Genomic DNA, 19,977 nt, shown 5'->3' on the forward strand with positions numbered 1-19,977 from the left:
ATTTATTTGGCTTTTTCGAGTTATTAATGTTTATTTATATTATACATGTATATGCCGTGCCTACACAAAAATACAACTAAACTAGAATTTTTTTTTTTTTAAACGTATCTGCCCCCATCAAATATGGCGGTTTCCGCTTCACTCCTTCATCGACCAATCAGAGATCGTGTTGTTGAGCCGTCGTCCCACAGTAACGATGGTGGGGATGAGTTTTCTCAGGTCTGCTGCTGCGTTTGCAGCCAGACTGAGTCCTCTGAAATCTGGAAATAATGCGGCAAATTTACTGACCCGATCAATCCCACAGACAAACAAAGGTAAGAAACACCCTGGTTGTTTAAAGAGGGAGAAGTTTGAGCCTGAAGGTGGTCGTCTCTTCTTATGACCTTGCGCCGGGGCTTGTTAGCTTGCTAACATTAGCTAGCTGGTAACGTTTGTCCCGCTGTCAACAAAAACTATTAAAAAAAAGTATGTTAGTACTTTTAATAGTTTAATAGTCAGCTAGTGACATTTTTAAACAGCTCCTTTCATTAAAGTAAATGTCATTCAGCCGGTGTAATAGTTCTTTTATAGCGTTTGAATGACAAATGATCATTTCTCCCCATATAATCATGATACAATACTATATTGTGGTTTATTGTCTTCCTGTCTAAAGGAATCAGCACGTCCTTTTTGTTTCATTAAAACAACTGTAATAACCCGAGAGCTTAAATACGAGAGAAATGTGTTATAATTTGTAGGATTTTATTTTAAACCACTAAAAACCCATTTGACTCAGTGGGATGCACATTAAACATTTTGCCAGCCTTTTTTTTTGTAAACCTTCGTAAATAATGATCACAACAGTAATTTTGTCCATATTGTCCACCCCTGATTTATTTAAGACACACGAGGAATGATCATCAGTAATGTGGATATCATGAGGCAGTGATTGTTCAGTGTTGATATGACAGTCTAATAAGTAAACAACATTGACCTCAACCTTATGTTAAGGAATATCATGTATATATATATATCATGCTGTCATTAAAGCACCAAACATTATTTAGGGAAATAAGTGGTCATCGCAGTGTCCCCTGTCTTATTTTGCAGTGTCCGTTCGTTTGGGTCATGGAAAGAAATTGTTCTTCATCAAAGCCTCTGACTTCTATGACAGGAGATTTTTGCGCTTATTGGTGAGTATTACAACACCATGTCATTTATTGCCAGTGATCCTGACAAACTAAAGGGGTTGTCCGAGCCCAGATATGGTAGCTGCAGTTAATAGATAATAAGATTGATGCCAGCTGCAGTCGATCTTCATAAACAGCTGTGTGTCAAAAGCTAAGACACTAAAGTGGAGCCCTGCTGTACCCACTCACTATTTTAAAGGTTGGACAAGGATACTAAAAGCTGGTAATGTGAATTTACTCAAATTCAGCCTCACCAACCAGTCATTAAAGTTGTATTCATTTGGGTATTAGTTGTCAAAACTGTTGGAATTTACTTATCAAATCCACCTAAATAAATACCACGCATTATCGCTCTTGTCCATGTCATATTTGTATTTATATTTCACTAACGTTGAAGGACTGGCATTTGGTTATATTCAACAACAGAATAAACTTCACAAAGAGCCAGTAGTGAGCCTTGCAAGTCAAACCCAGAGTGGACAGAATTTCTGGTCTAACAATTACTCCTGTGTTTGTTGTTTCTATGATATAAAGGTGCAATGTAATGAAATAAACTACTTTTGCATAAAAGTAACAATTATTTTAGACCTCCAGACTCGACCACCCCTCATACAGAACATACGTTAGAATATTGAATATTTAAGTGAGTATTTAATTGGTCTTTAATTTTTTTCTTTAGCACTTTTATATCCTGCTGACCGGCATTCCTGTGGCTATCCTGATCACATCTGTGAATGTTTTCATTGGTAAGTAAGCATATTTCTTCAAGTTTGAAGATGTAATTTAATGAATTAATCTCAAGAAGTTGCATGTTACTTTGAATTGAACTGGTGTGTGATTGTGTTGTGAAGGTGAGGCAGAGCTGGCAGAAATTCCTGAGGACTATGAACCTGAGCACTGGGAGTACTACAAGGTATGTAGCTAACATCGTATCTCATTAGTTCTTTCACAAGTTTTTATGTGTCACTGATCAGGATGGGCTTAAATTAGGTATTGGCCATCACAGTATGTACATACTGTAATCGTCCTTTCCATCACAAAGCTTTTGCTGCAGTATCAACCTTTTAAAACATCTGTGCTTGCCTCTAGTGAATGTTTATTTATTTTTTAAAAGTGCTATTTGGACTTCTATAATTCTAGATTTTCCAGAAAGAACTTTGTGTACAGTTCTTCTTACATTCATATGGGGATATTTTAGAGAATGTAAAAGGATCAAATTTAATATTGTCACAACCAAATGATTAAACTAATTTATTTGGATCAAATACTTGTGTTTTGCAGCACCCCATCACCAGGTGGATTGCACGGAACATCTTTGACTCCCCAGTGAAGGACTATGAAAAGATGATGGCTGCAATCCAAATTGAGAAAGAAAAGGGAGATGAGAGGTGAGTGTCCGTACCGGTGTGTAGCTTCTGACGTCAGAATCCAGAAAGCGGTTGTGATAACATATCATATCTAACATATCTTGTCAAACTGAAATTTCTTGTTTGTGACACACCAAACATACGTGTTTATGCTTATGAGAACTGCATGTAAATATGTGAATAAAAGGGGATGTTTCTTATGAAGCACATATCCTGTATAACACCAAATGCAAACTGTCTGTGAGATGTTAGACCATGTCGATCCTGAAAAAGGACGGCGGGCCTCTTGATTCAACACCTGGGGAAAATCCAGCTCTCCACAACTCTCACTATGATGAAACTCAATCTGCTTTTCCAGAAGTTTATTTTAATCACAATCACAAAAAGGAAGGTTGGATACTTTAGAAGAAAAACACATCTGTTTTGTCAGAAGCGAGCGAAGGATGTAGCTCTAACACAATCTTGCCCCGTTTTCCATTATTAAAGCCATATTTGATCAATTCACTGCCCGTTTGTCATCAACAGACTGATTCAGTTGGAGGTGCGTCGACAGATGAGGCAGAAGGGTGACGGCCCCTGGTTCCATTTGAACACCCCCGACAAGGAACTAATTGACTACAGCCCCAAGTCAACACCTGACAATTAATCCAGCCGTGTCTGCCATCAGTACATCATGCTGATCAATCTAACTGTTTGTAAATTTTTTTCCCCTTCTTGCCTAAATAAAGTATCTATGTGGTCTACATTTTTACCTCTGGTGTCTTTATTGGCTTCATGCTCCAAATATATTATAGGTTGCATTGCACAGTGGCTGAGTGTATGGCACTCTGCTGCATGTAAAAAGTCCAGTGTTCAAATCCACCAGCCAGCCAAGGTCTTTCTGTGTAGTCTGCATGTTGTCCCTGTGTCTGTTTGGGTTTACTCTGTGTGCTTCCGAGTGCTTGTCTATCCAAGTGTCAGCCCTGTACCTGTCTAGGTGGTATCCTGGCTCTCACCCAGAATGCGAGGGGATAGTCTCCACCCTGCAAAGGATAACCAGGTGCAGATAGCGGATCCATTGCAGTCCAAGTACTCAAACACCAATCTGAGTCTAAAATGGACATGTATAGGCACAAACGTTTTTGCACTTACACATGCATATGCACATGGTCTTATTTGTTGTGTTATTTGTTTTAAATGATCTTAAATCTTATTTATACCTTTTGTTTGTAAGAACCTAATCAGGGCGGGGTGCTGGACATTAATGAACTGCATTTACATAGTGCTTAAATCCAAACAGGGCATTCAGCTATATACACTGTTTATCTGTACTGTAAAATACAGCAGTTAAATACACAAAGATATGAACATTTGTGGGATTAAAAATTGGAGTATGAAGCATTAAGGACACATTGCATGGTGAAACCCTTTTTTTTTTATTTAGTGGATTCAGTATTGGCCAACAATTTCTATTTTTTTGCAATGAAGCAGAGTGTCCACCTGGTGGCAGAGCTGTGCAGACCAGATGATTGTTGTCTGATGGACAAAGGGACTCTTTGCAGATGATGTGGTTGTACAAATCACATTTTACATAAGATGCACGATATTTTCTTTATTATAAACGCATAATGCTGCGGAGAAATACATTTTATTCTATTTTTTGAAAATGTATTTCAACAACAAAAGCTCCTGCAGATGAATGCAGTCTTTTGTTAGGCTTGTAGGACACCGCAATCAGCAGCTATTAAAACTCAAAGCGCACCTAATAATCCCGCTTTCCCTGAATCCGGGTGGGGGACACATGGTGTAGTAAGTGTGGGTGGCTTTATGAATCACCCTCAGAGGTGGGAGGGGCCCTTCTGGTAAAATATCCCTGTGTGCACAGAGCGTCACCACAGTCAACAGTAGCCATGTAATATCTGCGCAGGTCAAAGCGTCTTCCTTTTCTTTTTCCTTTTTTTTTTGCAAGAAGAAAAACAACATTAGCCTTCACGTCCTTAGCTTCGCACCGTGCGCAGCGGCCGCGCAGCCCTCCACCCTCTCCGTCATTTTATTTTTATGTTTTTCAGCGTCACGTCCCTCTGGCTGGAGGAATGTAGAGACGGAGTGCTTTAAAAATAGCATCCTCTCCTCTGACAGCGCTGCTCCGGTGGCTCCGCGGCACTGTGGTGCGAGAAGCAGGAATGCGAACATGGCTACAGACCTAGGAGAGCTGCTGGTCCCGTACATGCCCACCATCAGGGTGCCCAGGACAGGAGACAGGGTTTTCAAGAGCGAGTGCGCCTTTTCTTTCGACTCTCCCGTAAGTGTCCACACACACACACACACACACACACACACACACAGCCGAGACAGGAGCGGCTGGTTTTGCGGGTGATGGTAGTAGAGGAGGGAGGGCGAGGACTGTGCGTCTGATATGAGCGCACACACACCTGAATCTGCGGCCGTATTGTTTTTGTTTGTGTGTGTCTCCATGGCCGCCTTCCTCCCCGTGAGCGTGAAAGAGAAATAAATAATTAAATGTTGTTTACATCTCAGGATACAGAGAAAGAGAAAGAGAGAGAGAGAGAGAGAGAGAGAGAGAGGGGGGGCTGGAGGGGTTTCCCTTTGTGCAGGGAGAGGCAGTCGGTCCACTTCAGGGCCATATTTGCCAATTCAGCCAATAAATGCACCAGCAAACACACCTGCTCTGAGCTTTGAATTGATTTTTAAAAGATTCAGCAGGTCTGTCAGCTTGTAGGAAACAGCTGTGTGTGTGTGTGTGTGTGTGTGTGTGTGTGTGTGTGTGTGTGTGTGGCTCTGTAGTGACTTTGCAGCCACTTAATGGTGTGTTTGTAATTTGTAATTTGTCAAAAAATTGACTTGTATTGTGTCAGTGGTGCTTATACAATGCTTCCACCATTATAGGCTCCCAGCAGTGTGTTTCTTTAGCCTATAAACATCAGTTGATTGTGTGATGCACAGTTACAATTCACTTCGGTGAATTTACAGTGACTAATCAAAACTTCATGCTATCCATGGTAGTATTGTATGACTCATATATTTACTTAAAGTGAGTTTTTATACTCAATAGTGAGTCTGTGGGGGCCTTTATATGATGTTTTTATGTTATTATGTCACTAGAAAGTTCATGTAGAATCTCATGACCCACATTTTAATGCAAGTGTTTATTTATTTGTTGTCTTTCTCTGGTTGTTCTGTGATTAAGGCAATCGTGATAGGGCATCAAAATACTGAATATTTTGAATTATTAAACTTTTTAAAAACTTTTAAATCTGAAGTATTGATGCAGAGTTCAACCTTCCCTGTACCTGTAAAAGTTTGTGACAAATAGAAAGTCTGAGTTTTAGGCTCTTAACAGATTCTACATACAACAAAACAAAAACCTACTTTCTCGACTGAAACCGTTTTTAAAGGTGACTCAGCTGTCTGGAGTTCATCATGTTGGCCTGAGGACTGGGTTATTTTTATCCTTGCACTGTTGAAGCTCATATGTCACTCTGGGCCACTTAAAGGTTTATCACAAGGGGTTTATAAGGCCTACACTGATTGCAGATTTAGGTTAGTTTTGAAAGGGTTTTCTTGATGTCGTTCACATGTGAACGTGTTAAATGTGCGTCATTGCTCGCATACGGACCTTCTGAATGTGACAAAAGGATGTTTTAGACAGTCAGCTTGAGATTTGACGTGTGGGGCTCAGTCCACAGACACACAGCATTTTTATCAGGACTGAGGGTACTGTGTTTTTAAATTGTAGCAAAAACCTGCAGGTCCCCAGTGCCCTAAAAGCGTAGAGGTTCTACTTTTGTCAATTAAATTGATTTGTGTGTTGCTGCTTGTAACAGGATGCCCATCTTTAGTTGAAACAAAACCAGCAAAATGGGTCCATCAAACTGCTTTTTAAAAAAAAATGGACAATAAGATAATTCTTTATCAGAGATTTATCCAATTTTTGAGACATTTTTTGGCTAAAATAATGTGTAAAAAAAGAGACTATAATTTTGTGGCCTTATAATAAAAATCAGGCTTCACAGCAGGAGACTCGATAAAAGGGGGATTTTTTTTGTGGCGGAACAGATTTTTGGCGGTCTGACAAGATGCAAGATGGCCTTTTTGAAAATGTGCTTGCAGAATCATTGGCACATCATCTCTTACTTGCATCACATGTTGTGTAAAGTTTAAGGCCAAGTAATGTGTAACAAAGTACAGTACATCACAATACTGTTCTTGAAGCTGAAATTATTATTATCTTTTCACTCTTTTTTTTTAACAGATTAGAAAAGGTATTGTTAGAGGGAATACATGTGTGAGGATATATATGATACACTATAAGTAGTCTACAGTTAGGCACAATAAACATGGAGGCTACCAATTCAAAGACCTATAATAAAGATAAAAGCGAAAATATAATACTATAATACTATACTATAATACTATAATACTATAACATTTTCTGTATAATATGCGCACTTCACGTTTTTCAGTGTTAAATGTGCTGTTGTGTCCATGGTCGGTCACTTCGTGCTGCTGTTCATTGTTAACTGTTTGTTTTGGTCCTGTAGGAGTCAGAGGGAGGACTGTATGTGTGTATGAACACATTCCTGGGCTTTGGACGAGAACATGTGGAGAGACATTATCGCAAAACAGGACAGAGTGTTTACATGCACCTCAAACGACACGTCAAAGAGGTACGTTTTACTCCTGCCCTGTATGTCTATTGAGCACTGATTACTAACAGCACCCCAGTTTACACAGTGCCTTTATAAATCACATTATAACAGAAGAGTCCAATACAACCATGATAAAGTGGTTACAACCGATTTTATACTTTTGTCAGTTTCAGTTATGATACTGATTTTTGCTTCAGGCAGATCTGAATTGCATCCAAAGGATTTAAAACTGATTTATTTCATACTTGACGTAGTGATACAAAAAAAATTAATACACTTTAAGAGTCTTGTAACATGTAATGTGGAAGAGTAGTAAATAAAAATAACCCCTCGTGTGGGCACCCATAATTGGAGGCTACTGTATAAACAAATAATGAAAGACAAGATAGTTTAACACAGTTGTACTAATTTAAGATGTCTTTTTAGGAGCAGTTAGAATTGACAAATACTGTACATTAATAAACACTTAAACATGTCCTAATATTTTCTTATAACTACATTGTAGTGTGTTATAAACAATTTATTAAACATTGGTATACTGCTTATTTAAATAAATAGAGAGACTTACAGTAACACTGTGTATTTCAGTTAGTAGAGAAGCGCAGGTTAAATTCCCACTGTGGTGAGTGATGCTGCAGAACTATACAATACTGTAAGCTGCTGTACAGTACACTGTGTGACCGGAATGGTGGGTATCATAATGCCATTGTTTTCAATATCTGTCATTGAATTACGTTGTTTGTCCTGCATGTACTTGAATGCTTGGTCATCAACATTTATTTAAAGAGAGATAAAAATATTAATTGTTGTTTCAGCCTTTTCATTGGACTATTTTTGACCTTCAGACTGAGGACTGTCTGAGTGTTTATAGCTAACACTTGATATGTTTTCAGCTCTGTATCTGTCTGTACTCCCATATCACAATTATAACCTTTCACACCATTCTCTTTGTATCTGTATTGGTAAAGTTTTTCAGAAGGAAACTGGTAATTTGGTCTTATTTTCGGTGCACAGTAGGTAAACTGAACAGGCAAAATGTGAAATTTGTTGCATATAATTCAATATATACAGATATTAAAGTTTCCAATAATAAATGATGATGAATTAATATTTACTTGGGTTTAACTGGAGTGCTTCTTCAAAGATAATTCTTATTGTCCCTATAATTAGCACCACTTTTACATATTTTCTTCCAAGAAATTGTCTTGTTTGAAATGATCAAGCAACTATTCTGAAAACACAGACCCAAGAAATAAAGTGTTACCAGTAGGGATGAGTGAGTAAGCCATTACCTGTATCTGTTCAACCAACTGAGTGATCTGTATTAATATCTTGGAATGGGCGGGGCCTAAACAGGACATATAAACAAAACGGGTGGTGCTCAAAACGGAAATGGGTGGGACTAACATGAAGCTGTACATTTAAGCTTGAAATTGATATGGGTTGATCAGTTACTATATTTATTGGAACACTATTTAATGAACAGCCTCAGAAGGAATTGAACTTCAGAGCAATGCTTTTAACCAAAAGAGTAAGAGAACTATTTACAGAGCAAGTGTTTGTTTTATTTTTATAAAAATGCTCTAATTACGAGTGCGGTTCTTGACACATTTTACGATCATACTTGTCCTCGTAAAAAGTACATTATAATTAGTTAACACTATGTTAATGTTACTGAAAAGTTACTTCAAATAAATTAAAATATTTATAATAATAAGATTTTACTGAACAACACATCATTTGAAGTAACAGAATCAGTTCATTCATATTAGTGGGTGAGGTAGACAAAATAACAGAACCATCTTGCAATAGATGCAATCTAAAGCAAAAACCCTGCAACAGATACTTCCAAAGATTGTCCCATTTTAGTTGAGACTGAGGCAGACAACTATTGATTCAACTTTTTAAGTTTTGTGGTAGTGTTGCCTTGTAAGGGGTTTCTGTTATTTTCTCCATGCTTGTAGGTATAAAACATTCAACAAAGCACACCCAAAACGAGCCCTCTTATAAAAAGTTGATTGTAAACAACAAAGACCTTAGCCGCTGCTGTGTTTTCTCACTGGCTCTTAATTGCCCTCAGATAAGCTCTGCTTTGTAAAGAGCTGCTATTTCCATGCCGGGATCTGGCCAGAAACAGCTGCTCACATTCTGCAGGCTCCTGTGTCTGCTGTTTTCTTTTTTTCCCCATGAGTCCTCTTGGTCGCGAATGTGTCAGCATTCTCTGTCTTTCTGTCTGTCTCTCCTCCTCCCTGCTGAGCGAACGGGAAGCAGTCACCTGAATCTGAATGGATTAACAGCAAACCAGTTGGTGGTACTGGGTTGTTTGGCTGCCAGTTAGCCATTTGGCAGAGTCACGTTTTCGTGGATTCACTGACAGTAAAGTGTCTTTTGTTTGCTGATTTAAAATCTGTCCGTCTTGATGATTTTATTTTATTTTTCTACCAGTGTGGACAGTGTGTAGTGGAAAAAATGAAAAGTGATATCACACTCTACAAGCAAAGACAGGCCCAAACACATGACGTTTAACAGACTGTAAATTATATCTGTCCAAGTCAACAGATCAAACAGTGCAACTAAATCAGTTTCATTTATCATTCTTTAATTTTGACTTTGACATGGAAGGGGGATTTCCCCTTGCCCTGTAACCTGACCTGGCAACTGGAACATCCAGCATCTATTTCTAACAAAATGACAACCATCTGGACTTCCTGTAACAGCAAAGCATAACAGTATTTTTTTTTACAGCATTTTGCAAAAAGAATCATCACAAGTGCTAAAATGTGTTTTTAATGTGATGAGGGTTCTTTAATCCAGTTTAATCTCCTTTCTGTTTCCCACAGAAAGCCACAGGAGCTGCAGGGGGCGCCATCCCCAGACGAAGAAATGGAAAAGTGTTTCTAGGTAAGTTAGGTTTACTAGTGAGTTAGAGACAGGTGGTGGAAGAAGTACTTCTTTACTGTAGTAAAAGTATCAGTTCCAAGTACCCCATTACAAGTAAAAATCCTGCAGTGAAACACAGAATATTATCAGTTAAATGTACTCAAATTATCAAGGCGCGTGTTTATGCAGAAAAATGATTAATATATTATTGTATAAAACATTATTAGATTTTTAAATACAGTTATATTGTAGGTTTACAGAGGGGGTTCATGGAGCTCAATTTTTGGACTTTAATCTAATCTATGCTTTATGGGGGGAAATATTGGAAAGTTTTACATCTTCAGGCCTTGAAAAGTTATTTAAATGAAAAAATCTAAGAAGTTCAGAAGAGATATTTATTTTGGCTGCGCATCATTGGTTTATTTTTTAATATTTCATTTTATTGTATTGTATTTAGAGTAAATAATATTCCCATCACAAAAGTAGTATAATAGACTTATAAAGTAGCATAAAATGGAAAAGTAATGTACTAGTAAGCCTACCTCAAAAGTTTAATGTTTAATGAATGTACTCGGTTATATTCTACCACCGGTTAGAGGCTGGACTTAACCCCTCTTGGTCGCTGGTATTTCCATCATAACTGAAAACCAAATGAGGCTTGTTGGTGACAGAACAAAGGTGCAGCTCTGGATTAATTTTACATGTTTTTCATTGAGTTGGTGTTTTAATAATAAAGTAAATGTGATTTGTGTGCTCAGAAACACCCCTCTCCACTAAGAGGACCCCCCTCCGTTACGAGCTGGTGTTATTGTTTGTTACACTGTGGTGACCCACCAGCTGCCCCTCCAGCCAGCCTTTACCCAAAGCGTCAGATATTTCCTATGATGAGGCCTCCTCCTCCTCCTCCTTTGCTCCAAATATAGCCCATTTATTTGTATATGTGGTTGGTAACTGTTCTAAATCAAAGCCTGGCCTACTCCCCTCCTCCTCCTCCTCCTCCTCCTCCTCCTCCTCGGTGTGGGGAGGGGATGGCTGGTCGCCGGCCTCTCAGCTGCCACCACCTGTCAACCTCCCTTATAGACTGACACACTTCTACTGCAGCTATGACGCTGCTCGGAGAGGACCAGGTGTCTATCTCCCTCCCTCCCTCACTGCTGGCTGGGCGTGGGAGGAATTCCTTCCACTCAACCTCGATGTAATTGATGTTCCTGTTGTCTTATTGTTGAGTTTAATAGACTCCACCGCCTTCGATCTGACTGCTGTACATTAGGTCAACCCGCTAGTCGATGTCTGACGTCTGACTCTGAATTTGTCAGCCTCTTCTTGTGTGGCATGATTTTTACTGTCGTCCATTTTGGATGTTTGATGTGTCCACGGGCATGTATGGATGTGCCCTCCGTCACCTCCATACCAGACCAGTGATCTAATCAAGCCGCTAGCTGGTAACGTCAGATGTTACCATGAAACCAGCGAGCACAATAACAATGCCAGGGATAACCTATGATCCTGTTTCACATGAGTCATTACACGACTCTAGGCTGGGGCGGAGGACAGACAACTCTATACGGAGAGAAGAGGCTCTCTCTAGATTTCAGAAAGCTTTTCTTGAAATCATTTTGATTGGAGCTGAAGTTATTAGTTGTTTAATCCAGTAGGCGACAGAAAATTGAATTTGATTGTTTTTCTAGCAAAAATGCAAGAAATGTTTAGCTGGTTTAGCCTCTTCATTATGAGGAGTTTACTCCACTCTTTGTCTTAGTTGATCGTAAACGAGGGATGAAACTAATTGTTTTCATTACTGATTAATCTGCAGATTTTTTTCTCGATTCATTGATTCATCATTTAGTCTAAAGTAAAAAATATCCATCAAAAGTTCCTATAGCCCAGGGTTATGTCTTCACATTTTTACATTTTAAAAGGATACATTTACAGCAATATAAAACCAAAAAAGCAGAAAACTATCTGGAACCAGAGAAGGTTTTTGCTTATAAATGAGTGAAAGGATTATTCAGTTATCAGAAACATTGTAGTAGTAGACTAATTGTTTCAGCTCTACAGTAATCTAAATGTCTTTGGATTTTTGACTGTTGGTCAGACAACAAGATGTCTTATTGAACTTCAGCAGTGATGGACATTTTTCACTATGGTTCTCTTGTTCAAGGATTCATCTCTTTGTACTCGCTGCATCCTCAGACTATTATGGTATTGACTAGATGAACAAAGCAGGAACATAAAAAAGAACAGATCTCACACTCAGAACATAAAATAAAAACAACCAAGACCAAACTTGATGCTAACGTCAGTCACTGTCTACCAGTAGCTGACCGGATGTTCACTTCCTCCCCTGTAGATTTAGAGCTAAACCGTGATTTTAACGGAGAGGACTATGAATATGAAGACGAGGCCAAGCTTGTCATTTTTCCGGACCACTTCGAGATCCCGTTACCAAATATTGAGGAGTTGCCCGCTCTGGTCAGTGAGTCGGTGCCGTACGGGCTCTGTGTGTTTCCATGCATGTCGATGGGGTGGGAGGGGGCGGACTCAGTGGTTCCCCTGTCACTGTACAGACAGGCTGGTCGTCCTAAAGCCTGAATCTATTCATCTGTTTAGGTTTAAGTGAGAGTTTCATGGTCAGAAATCTTAAACTTTGCACTCAATATAATTTGTGGAAGCAGCTCAGACCTGTAGTAGCTGTTTGCTTACCTAAAAGTTTTGCTGAAAGATTTTAAAATAAAGGTTGTTTCATAGGCTACTCTTTGCCAAGAAAAGTGTCTGGGGGAACCACTGGATGCACGTACTGTAGAGGTGCCACTTTTGGCTCTGTGTGCCACTGCTTGTGCATGGAGTACAGAGGAGAGATTTTACATCTGTTTTTTTTGTTGTTTTTAGAGCAGTTTGAGCTTCTACATTGAACAAGGCTTACTTTTTGCATGTCACAGGGTTTCATTTTCCAAATTATTTTATGCATGCATCATTTAATGTTGTGAATGTACAAATTGTGATGTTTACATTTACTGGGTTAACACCTGGTGAATACTCTTCTTGTTTTAAAATGTTTTGCATGATTTGTCTCTATGCTGCAGTATCAATATAGTGGCATCCTGTATGCTGGATAAATCGCTTTATGTGGCACAGCTTCACAATGTCTTGCATAGATCTTGCATGTCTGATATTGACCTTTCTATTTACTGTTATTGATGACTTACATTAAAGGTACATTGAGAGAAGTTTCTACAGCAGTAAAAATAATTTCTTATATCTGACAAGTGCAGAGTTAAAAACAGATCCCGTAAGTTTTGTTTTAAGGAGATGGATGATATATTTTATGCATAACTTCAATCGCACCATCTTCCAGAAGTTAATTCTGTCTCTGCTGTTTCATCTGACGTTCAGGTGACCATCGCCTGTGACGCAGTGCTCAATGCTCCATCAGCTTATAAGAAGCAGGAGCTTGAATCCTGGGAGGAGGAGATTCAGGTGTCCAGACATGCCAGGAGCCTCAGACAGCTGGATAATGGGGTCAGGATCCCACCTAGGTAGGACTGGCACCAAGAAGATACACCACTGTATCACTAATGCAGTGGGCCTTTTGTGGGTAGACAGGAACAGTTGTATTTATGTAGCATTTGAGAAGAGGAAGTCATTGCTCATCGTTATCACAAGTGTCTTTTTACACAGGAAGTTTTTCAAATTTTTCTGAAATCTTTTACATTCTACTCTCAATGTCGACTCCTGTTAAGTGAAATTTTGTGAAAAATTTTGTTTTATTATGAGTTTTAAGATTTGCCAGTCAATTGATGACTGTATTACTTTGTCTCTTGCTGTTTGCCCTTTTTATCCAGTCTGAAAACAGTCAAAATGTAAATCTGATCACTTCTGCAGCTGCTGAGTCTTTGCATGACTGCAAGATTTTAAAAACAACAACACATCAGTAACCAGAGTCTCTGTTTCTTTGTCATCAGTGGCTGGAAGTGTCAGAAGTGCGAGATGAGAGAAAACCTGTGGCTGAACCTGACAGATGGAGCAGTGCTCTGTGGGAAGTGGTTCTTTGATGGGAGCGGTGGCAACGGCCATGCTCTGGAGCACTACAGAGCGACCAACTACCCCTTAGCTGTCAAACTGGACACTATCACACCAGATGGAGCAGGTCTGACACACATAAAGTTATTATCCAAACCAGCGTTTCTCAAGCTTTTTGCAGTGTGTACCACCTCTCCTAATACTGCCATTATGACCAACATTAAAATACAGTAGCATAGGTCGACCCTATTTATCTTATTCACACAGAAGTCAGAAGGTTTATTCCTAATAAGAAGATTATTTATTGTTGACAGAACAAGATCAAGAACCTGTGCTAATTTGGTTATCTTACCAATATGTTCCCATGTGGAGTCACTATTGCAGTGTTTCTAAACCATTCATTTTACCTCTGCTTACTATCTTGCCATCACAGTTTAGGTCGTAACTAATCATGAATGTATGTGTGTGGTACATGCATGAAAGTGGCTACATAGCATGCTAAAGTTTAAACAAAATATTACAAGAAAGTACAGCAAAACTTTTCAAGCAATCTCTAAATTTTGTGTTATTTTGAAAGTATGTTTTTAAATAAATTGTTTTAATTGTTTAAAAAATGTGTTTGATATTCCTTCGCATACCACTAGAGGCAACTTGGGTATGACCAGTTATACACATACTATAGTTTGATAACCAGTGATCTAAACAGTTGGTGGTGGTGGTTATGTGGTGTCAACGATCAGTGTCCTTTAAATTGTTTTTACTAATGCAAAGAAAAGCTTTTTCTAATTTGTTCCTTGTTTTGGATGGGATGTAAAGTAGCTCATATTGTATAATCCTGTATTTAAATCGTATGATTTGAATGTTATATACACAGACTTACCAGGTTATTATGTATCATATCAGTTTTTGTTGATTTTGTATTTATTTTTGAGGATTTTGTAAGCAATGATGATGTGATGTAGAGCTTTTTACTGAGAGGTGTTTATAATGTTTTACCCCACTCATGTCTGTAAATAATACATTAGATTGTACAGGTTTACGTAATAAGGTGGTTGTAAGGTAGGGTGGATTTGCTGACCAGAAATAAAAAAAATGGGGCTCATCATAGTGACTAACTCTTCCCTTGCTTTCAGATATCTACTCATTTGAGGAGGAGGAAGCTGTGTTGGACCCGCACATATCAGAACACTTGTCACACTTTGGAATAGACATGCTACAGATGCAGAACAGAACAGTAAGTTGTCTTAGCTCAGAACGAACCAAACCCAAACCAAAATGTGAGGCTTCCCCAGCAAATGTTTCACACCAAACTCTCTCTCCTCCTTCAGACAGAGAATGGTCACCACACAGACAATAACTCCCGGCAGCGGGTCAGTGAATGGGAGGTGATCCAGGAGTCGGGCATGAAGCTGAAGGCGGTGTTTGGTTCTGGTTACACGGGCATCAAAAACCTGGGCAACAGCTGCTACCTCGGCACAGTGATGCAGGTCCTGTTCAGCATCCCAGACTTCCAGAGGATGTGAGTACACTGTGATGAGATTTCACACGCCATTTGTTTTTACATTATTCATACGTACTGTATATCATAGCACAAAAAGGCCATGCTTAGGTAGTCTTTTGAGTGTAAACAGAATCTCATTTTTAAAGGGGGAAACAACAACTCAGTACCATTTACAAAGTATTTGGATTATTGGCTCAGGAAAACAACACACTGCATTCATATAGTCACTAGAGCACAGAAGTATTGAACAATGGTGTAAATTAACAAAATAATCCCTCAGCTCAGTCAGTTATCTTCATGCCAAACTTCACTTCCTAGAAGATTAAGTGTTTTTTCTTACAAAAAGATAAGTTCTCCCACCAATACGGTGGTCAACTTCTCTAAAGTGGCAATGTCACATATCAGAGATTTCCACAGTTGAACAGAAGGAGAATCATCCCCGACCGACTTTGTCATTGTAGCCTTTCTAGCCAACATTTAGAGAAAGTGAACTAGAGAACTGTTTCTTTGTGTACCTTCAAAGAATTGGCATACTTCCTAATATGTATAAATGTGGGCTAGGGAGCAGTTGTTGCCCTATCACCTTAATTATTTCTTCAAATATTGCTGTACAATATAACTGCATTGAATGTAGGCTGATTCCAGTAATTATTTTGCATTTGAGACAAGTTGTGTTCTTACTATAAATATGACTAGATATTTAAATTATAAATCATGACAGAAGTATACCAATCATTGATAAATAATGCTAGTTTATATGAGCATGATGGACATCCTGGTATGACTCACCTTTGTAGTAGTTTTTTCAATTAAAGTTAAAGTCAATTTCCATAAAGTATTTCTGTCAACTTGCTTCCTTGTAGTTATTGATGGCAATCAAATTTTTGTTTTGTTTGTTTATTGATTTTCTAGCTCTGGATTAAATACAGAGTAATACAAAATTGATACTTCTTTTGAAACAACTTTTTTTTTTAAAATAACTAATATGGCCATCAGCAGATGGTGTGATGAAGTGTTTTCTCATTACCACCTCATGTGTTCCCACTGGTCTTGTGTCTGCGTGCGTGACATGTGTTTTGATCTTTAGGTATGTGGGTAATCTTCAGAGGATATTTGACTATTCACCTCTTGACCCCAGCCAGGACTTCGCCACACAAATGTAAGTGACTCCAGTGTTACATAATGCAGCGTTCGAACACACAAAACAAGTTACGGTGTTTTCCAGCTACTGAGGTTTTGCCATGGGTTGTTTTTTTAAGATGGCCAATGTATGAATATCTGTTAAGCTAATACAGTTGAAAGCCTTTCCCCCTCACCCCCATGTGTTCTGGTAAATGCTTGCTGTATGTGTTTTGCAAGAGGCTGGTCAGATGCTGTGGCCATGATGAAAGGTAAGTAGAGTGTAAGCCAGGCAGGCAGGCGATGAATATCAGTTATGTGAAGCAACAAACGTTTCACATTGCCAGATAAACATGTTTATATCCGTCACTGTTTGTATTTGATAGCGCCTGTCAGCACAAACCAGGTCATTAAGAAAGAAAATCTGTGTCGCCTAATGCGGCGGGCCACTATTGATTAAATATGACCCTTTCCTTTAAAAGCACTGAAGGCAGAGCGTGAGCGTTAAATATAGTAGGATTAACCTAATTAAATGAATATATTACACTGTATCCTGTGCATAAATAAGAAAGTACAGAAATAGATTCAGAAATTTCTTTCAAGATGAATATGAAAGGGGGAAAAGGCCAGACAAGAATACTGTATTCATGTAAAAGCAATGCTAAGCCTGCACAAGCAAATTTGTGCTGCACCCTGTTTACTCTTATTGTTTTAGACTAGTCTTGTTTATTGCATTTGTTTTTTTGTATAATTATTTTTGGGGAATTTGATGCCTTTATTAGATGGGTGACAGTACCTAATAACGACTTAATATCTTGGCCAGGAAATTCAGAAGGAGAAGAAAAGAGATTTTTAATCTCAATGAGGCTTTCCTGGTTATATAAATGTTAAATAAAATGAAAAAAATAAAATGAAAAGGATCATCATATTCATACCGTTTCAGTCTTGACTTGTAATTTATTCTTTTTAAGAGGATATTAATGGTAAAATCAACTCAATGCTCAGTCTGCTTGAGATATTTTGCTTAACTTGCTTTCATATGTTCTGTCTTAATTTTGAGGAAAAGATGAAGGATGGAAAAGTGATATATTCCTGAAAGGTTTGTTACCACGGCAACAGAGCTGAGTTTGAACTGGAGCCAGCCTTGTGAGACTGAAGAGCCAGGGTTAACAAGTTAGCTGCCTCGGGCCCCGGGTGTATTGACTGAAGGTTTTGAAATGTCTGCTCTGACGAGTAAAGACACATGTGCCCTCAGAAATCACCCCAACAAGACTAGAACAAAACTAAAAGACTTGACTGTAAGTTCAACATTTATGCCTTTTTGTTTTTGTCTGACAGGGCTAAACTGGGACACGGACTGCTCTCAGGCCAGTACTCCAAACCACCCATGAAATCTGAGCTCATTGAACAGGTGATGAAAGAAGAACACAAGGTATTAAACTGGGTATGTCCAGCTCCCAAACTGGGTCCATAACCGCAAGAAGCATGTTAATACTGAGTGATAGTGGAAGTCTTTTTCATTTAGTGGCCGCTAGGGTTGTCAAGACGGAGTTTCGGCATTTCAGTTTGATGTTTTCCCAATTTAAACATGAAACGACATTTCAAATTGCGATATATCTTTGGTATTTATACACTTGTGCTATTTTGTACAGCCGGAGAGGTGTCGATCGAACCAAAAGGAAGACACTATTTTTTTGATACATTGCCAAATTTTCTTTTGCTCTGACCTTTTTCTTGTAGTCTGAAAATAGCTTTTGGCTGCAGTCCAAAATGTGCAACTCAAAGTGTTTATGCACACAGCTCCAGGCACAGCTTAAATCCTGTGTTTTGCTTTAATTCTCCACATCTGCACTTAATTTAGTCACAAATATTAGCTGCGCTTAACGATTGTCTCGTGCTTCCTGCAATCTCTCAAGGTCTTGAACAGTTTAATTTATGTACTTGATTATTTGTTGGTGTGTTTCGCTTTACTAATTTAAATGCACATAATAGGTGCACAGCTGGCAGGAAACTAGGAGAGGAAAACCATTAAGGCATAATGGGATCCAGCACTAGGTCTGTAAGCTCCGGGCCTCTTTTAAGCCTCACCAGCCACAGTAATTGATAGGGCAGAGCTGTGATCCTGCACTTCCTGCACATGATGCTGGAGTCAGGTTTGGATACATGTTGACAGCTGGGACGATATCGGGGGCTTGAGTTGGCATGCTGTGGTCAATCTGTACTACCCATTACAAAAGACCTTTTTCACAGCAGCAATTTGGACATGAAATAGTAGGGTAAACAGAGTCAGGGTGCTGTTATTGTACATGTTGGTTCACTGGAAAGGATCTGATACACTAAATGGAATGGAACCTTAATTAGTGTAATTGGTAACACCTTTGATTACCCTACTATTTTATGATAGGAATGGCTGCTCATTAAAATGGCTTTTTAAGTTGATTCCCCTGCCAACCCATAGAGTGCCAGGGTAATGTGGGGTTGTTTGCACATTGGATTTATCTATAGTCAATCGATTATGAACGCGATGAATGAGTATACTGTATTTTTGTTGCACATCTTGTTGGGTTAAAGTATTAATAGTGAATAGTTTGACATTTTGACATTTGCCTTCTGGAGAGTCGATGAGAAGGTTGTTACCATTCTCATGTCCCTTCCTTATATATGAGGCAGGCGAACCCAGCAGGAGATTAGTTTAGCCTAGCATAAAGACTGGCAGTAACTTCCTGGAGTTCCACTGGTTGCCTGGCAACTGCTCTCAGACGAAAATAAAACAGTTCATAAATGAGCTTTAGACATGATGGTACTCTGAGATTGTCATCTTGTCTCATGTTTAACTAGCTAGCTAACTTAATGTTTGATCTTCTCATCTAGCCTAGCTCATTTTAGCTGACTGTCCACCAGAAAACCAATTGTACTTCCAAAAAATGTCAAACTTTTTCTTTAACATACTATTTTACACTACAGAAACTCTTTTTTTAGTCACAGGCTATATATATATATATTGTCCAGTATTGGGTGTTGGGCACCTTTTAGGCCACTAGATTGCTGGACACACTAACAGGATATAATTGGTGACATATGAAGACCTTCAGCAGCAGACAGATACGCCAGACACCATTTCATTTTTAATTTTATTCTCTACTTACCAGGCTCTGTCCTCATTTTTTGTGAATCTTTTATCTTTTATCTTGGAAAAATATTAGTTTAACCCATAGCAGTCATAACGTTATTCACTTGGGAAGCAGTGGTCACAATAATTCATTGTTGATGCT

The 19,977-nt window shown here is 38.7% G+C and overlaps 2 protein-coding genes across 4 annotated transcripts in view; both read left to right on the forward strand.

Moving 5' to 3' along the window:
* The first annotated feature begins 164 nt into the window (after nucleotides 1–164).
* On the forward strand, nucleotides 165–3,287 carry ndufb5 (NADH:ubiquinone oxidoreductase subunit B5). The gene is made up of 6 exons (XM_051376050.1): nucleotides 165–314; nucleotides 1,090–1,172; nucleotides 1,849–1,915; nucleotides 2,021–2,082; nucleotides 2,451–2,557; nucleotides 3,062–3,287. The coding sequence occupies exons 1-6, from the start codon at nucleotides 197–199 to the stop codon at nucleotides 3,180–3,182; spliced, it is 558 nt and encodes a 185-aa protein (XP_051232010.1). The 5' UTR covers nucleotides 165–196; the 3' UTR covers nucleotides 3,183–3,287.
* Nucleotides 3,288–4,416: 1,129 nt separating this feature from the next.
* The window catches only part of usp13 (ubiquitin specific peptidase 13), a 32,980-nt gene continuing 17,419 nt past the window's right edge, over nucleotides 4,417–19,977 (forward strand). Inside the window, exons 1-10 of one of the 3 annotated variants that reach the window (XM_051376045.1) lie at nucleotides 4,417–4,817; nucleotides 7,078–7,203; nucleotides 10,026–10,086; nucleotides 12,416–12,537; nucleotides 13,459–13,601; nucleotides 14,028–14,212; nucleotides 15,219–15,319; nucleotides 15,414–15,604; nucleotides 16,674–16,745; nucleotides 18,044–18,116. In XM_051376045.1, the coding sequence (XP_051232005.1) occupies nucleotides 4,707–4,817; nucleotides 7,078–7,203; nucleotides 10,026–10,086; nucleotides 12,416–12,537; nucleotides 13,459–13,601; nucleotides 14,028–14,212; nucleotides 15,219–15,319; nucleotides 15,414–15,604; nucleotides 16,674–16,745; nucleotides 18,044–18,116 (1,185 nt within the window). In that variant the 5' untranslated portion in view covers nucleotides 4,417–4,706. Of the gene's footprint in view, nucleotides 4,818–7,077; nucleotides 7,204–10,025; nucleotides 10,087–12,415; nucleotides 12,538–13,458; nucleotides 13,602–14,027; nucleotides 14,213–15,218; nucleotides 15,320–15,413; nucleotides 15,605–16,673; nucleotides 16,746–18,043; nucleotides 18,150–19,977 lie in introns of all 3 variants that reach the window. The other 2 variants (XM_051376043.1, XM_051376044.1) reach the window with 2 other exon arrangements.

Source organism: Dicentrarchus labrax, unplaced genomic scaffold, assembly GCF_905237075.1.
Source record: "Dicentrarchus labrax unplaced genomic scaffold, dlabrax2021, whole genome shotgun sequence".
NCBI classification, from domain to species: Eukaryota; Metazoa; Chordata; class Actinopteri; family Moronidae; genus Dicentrarchus; species Dicentrarchus labrax.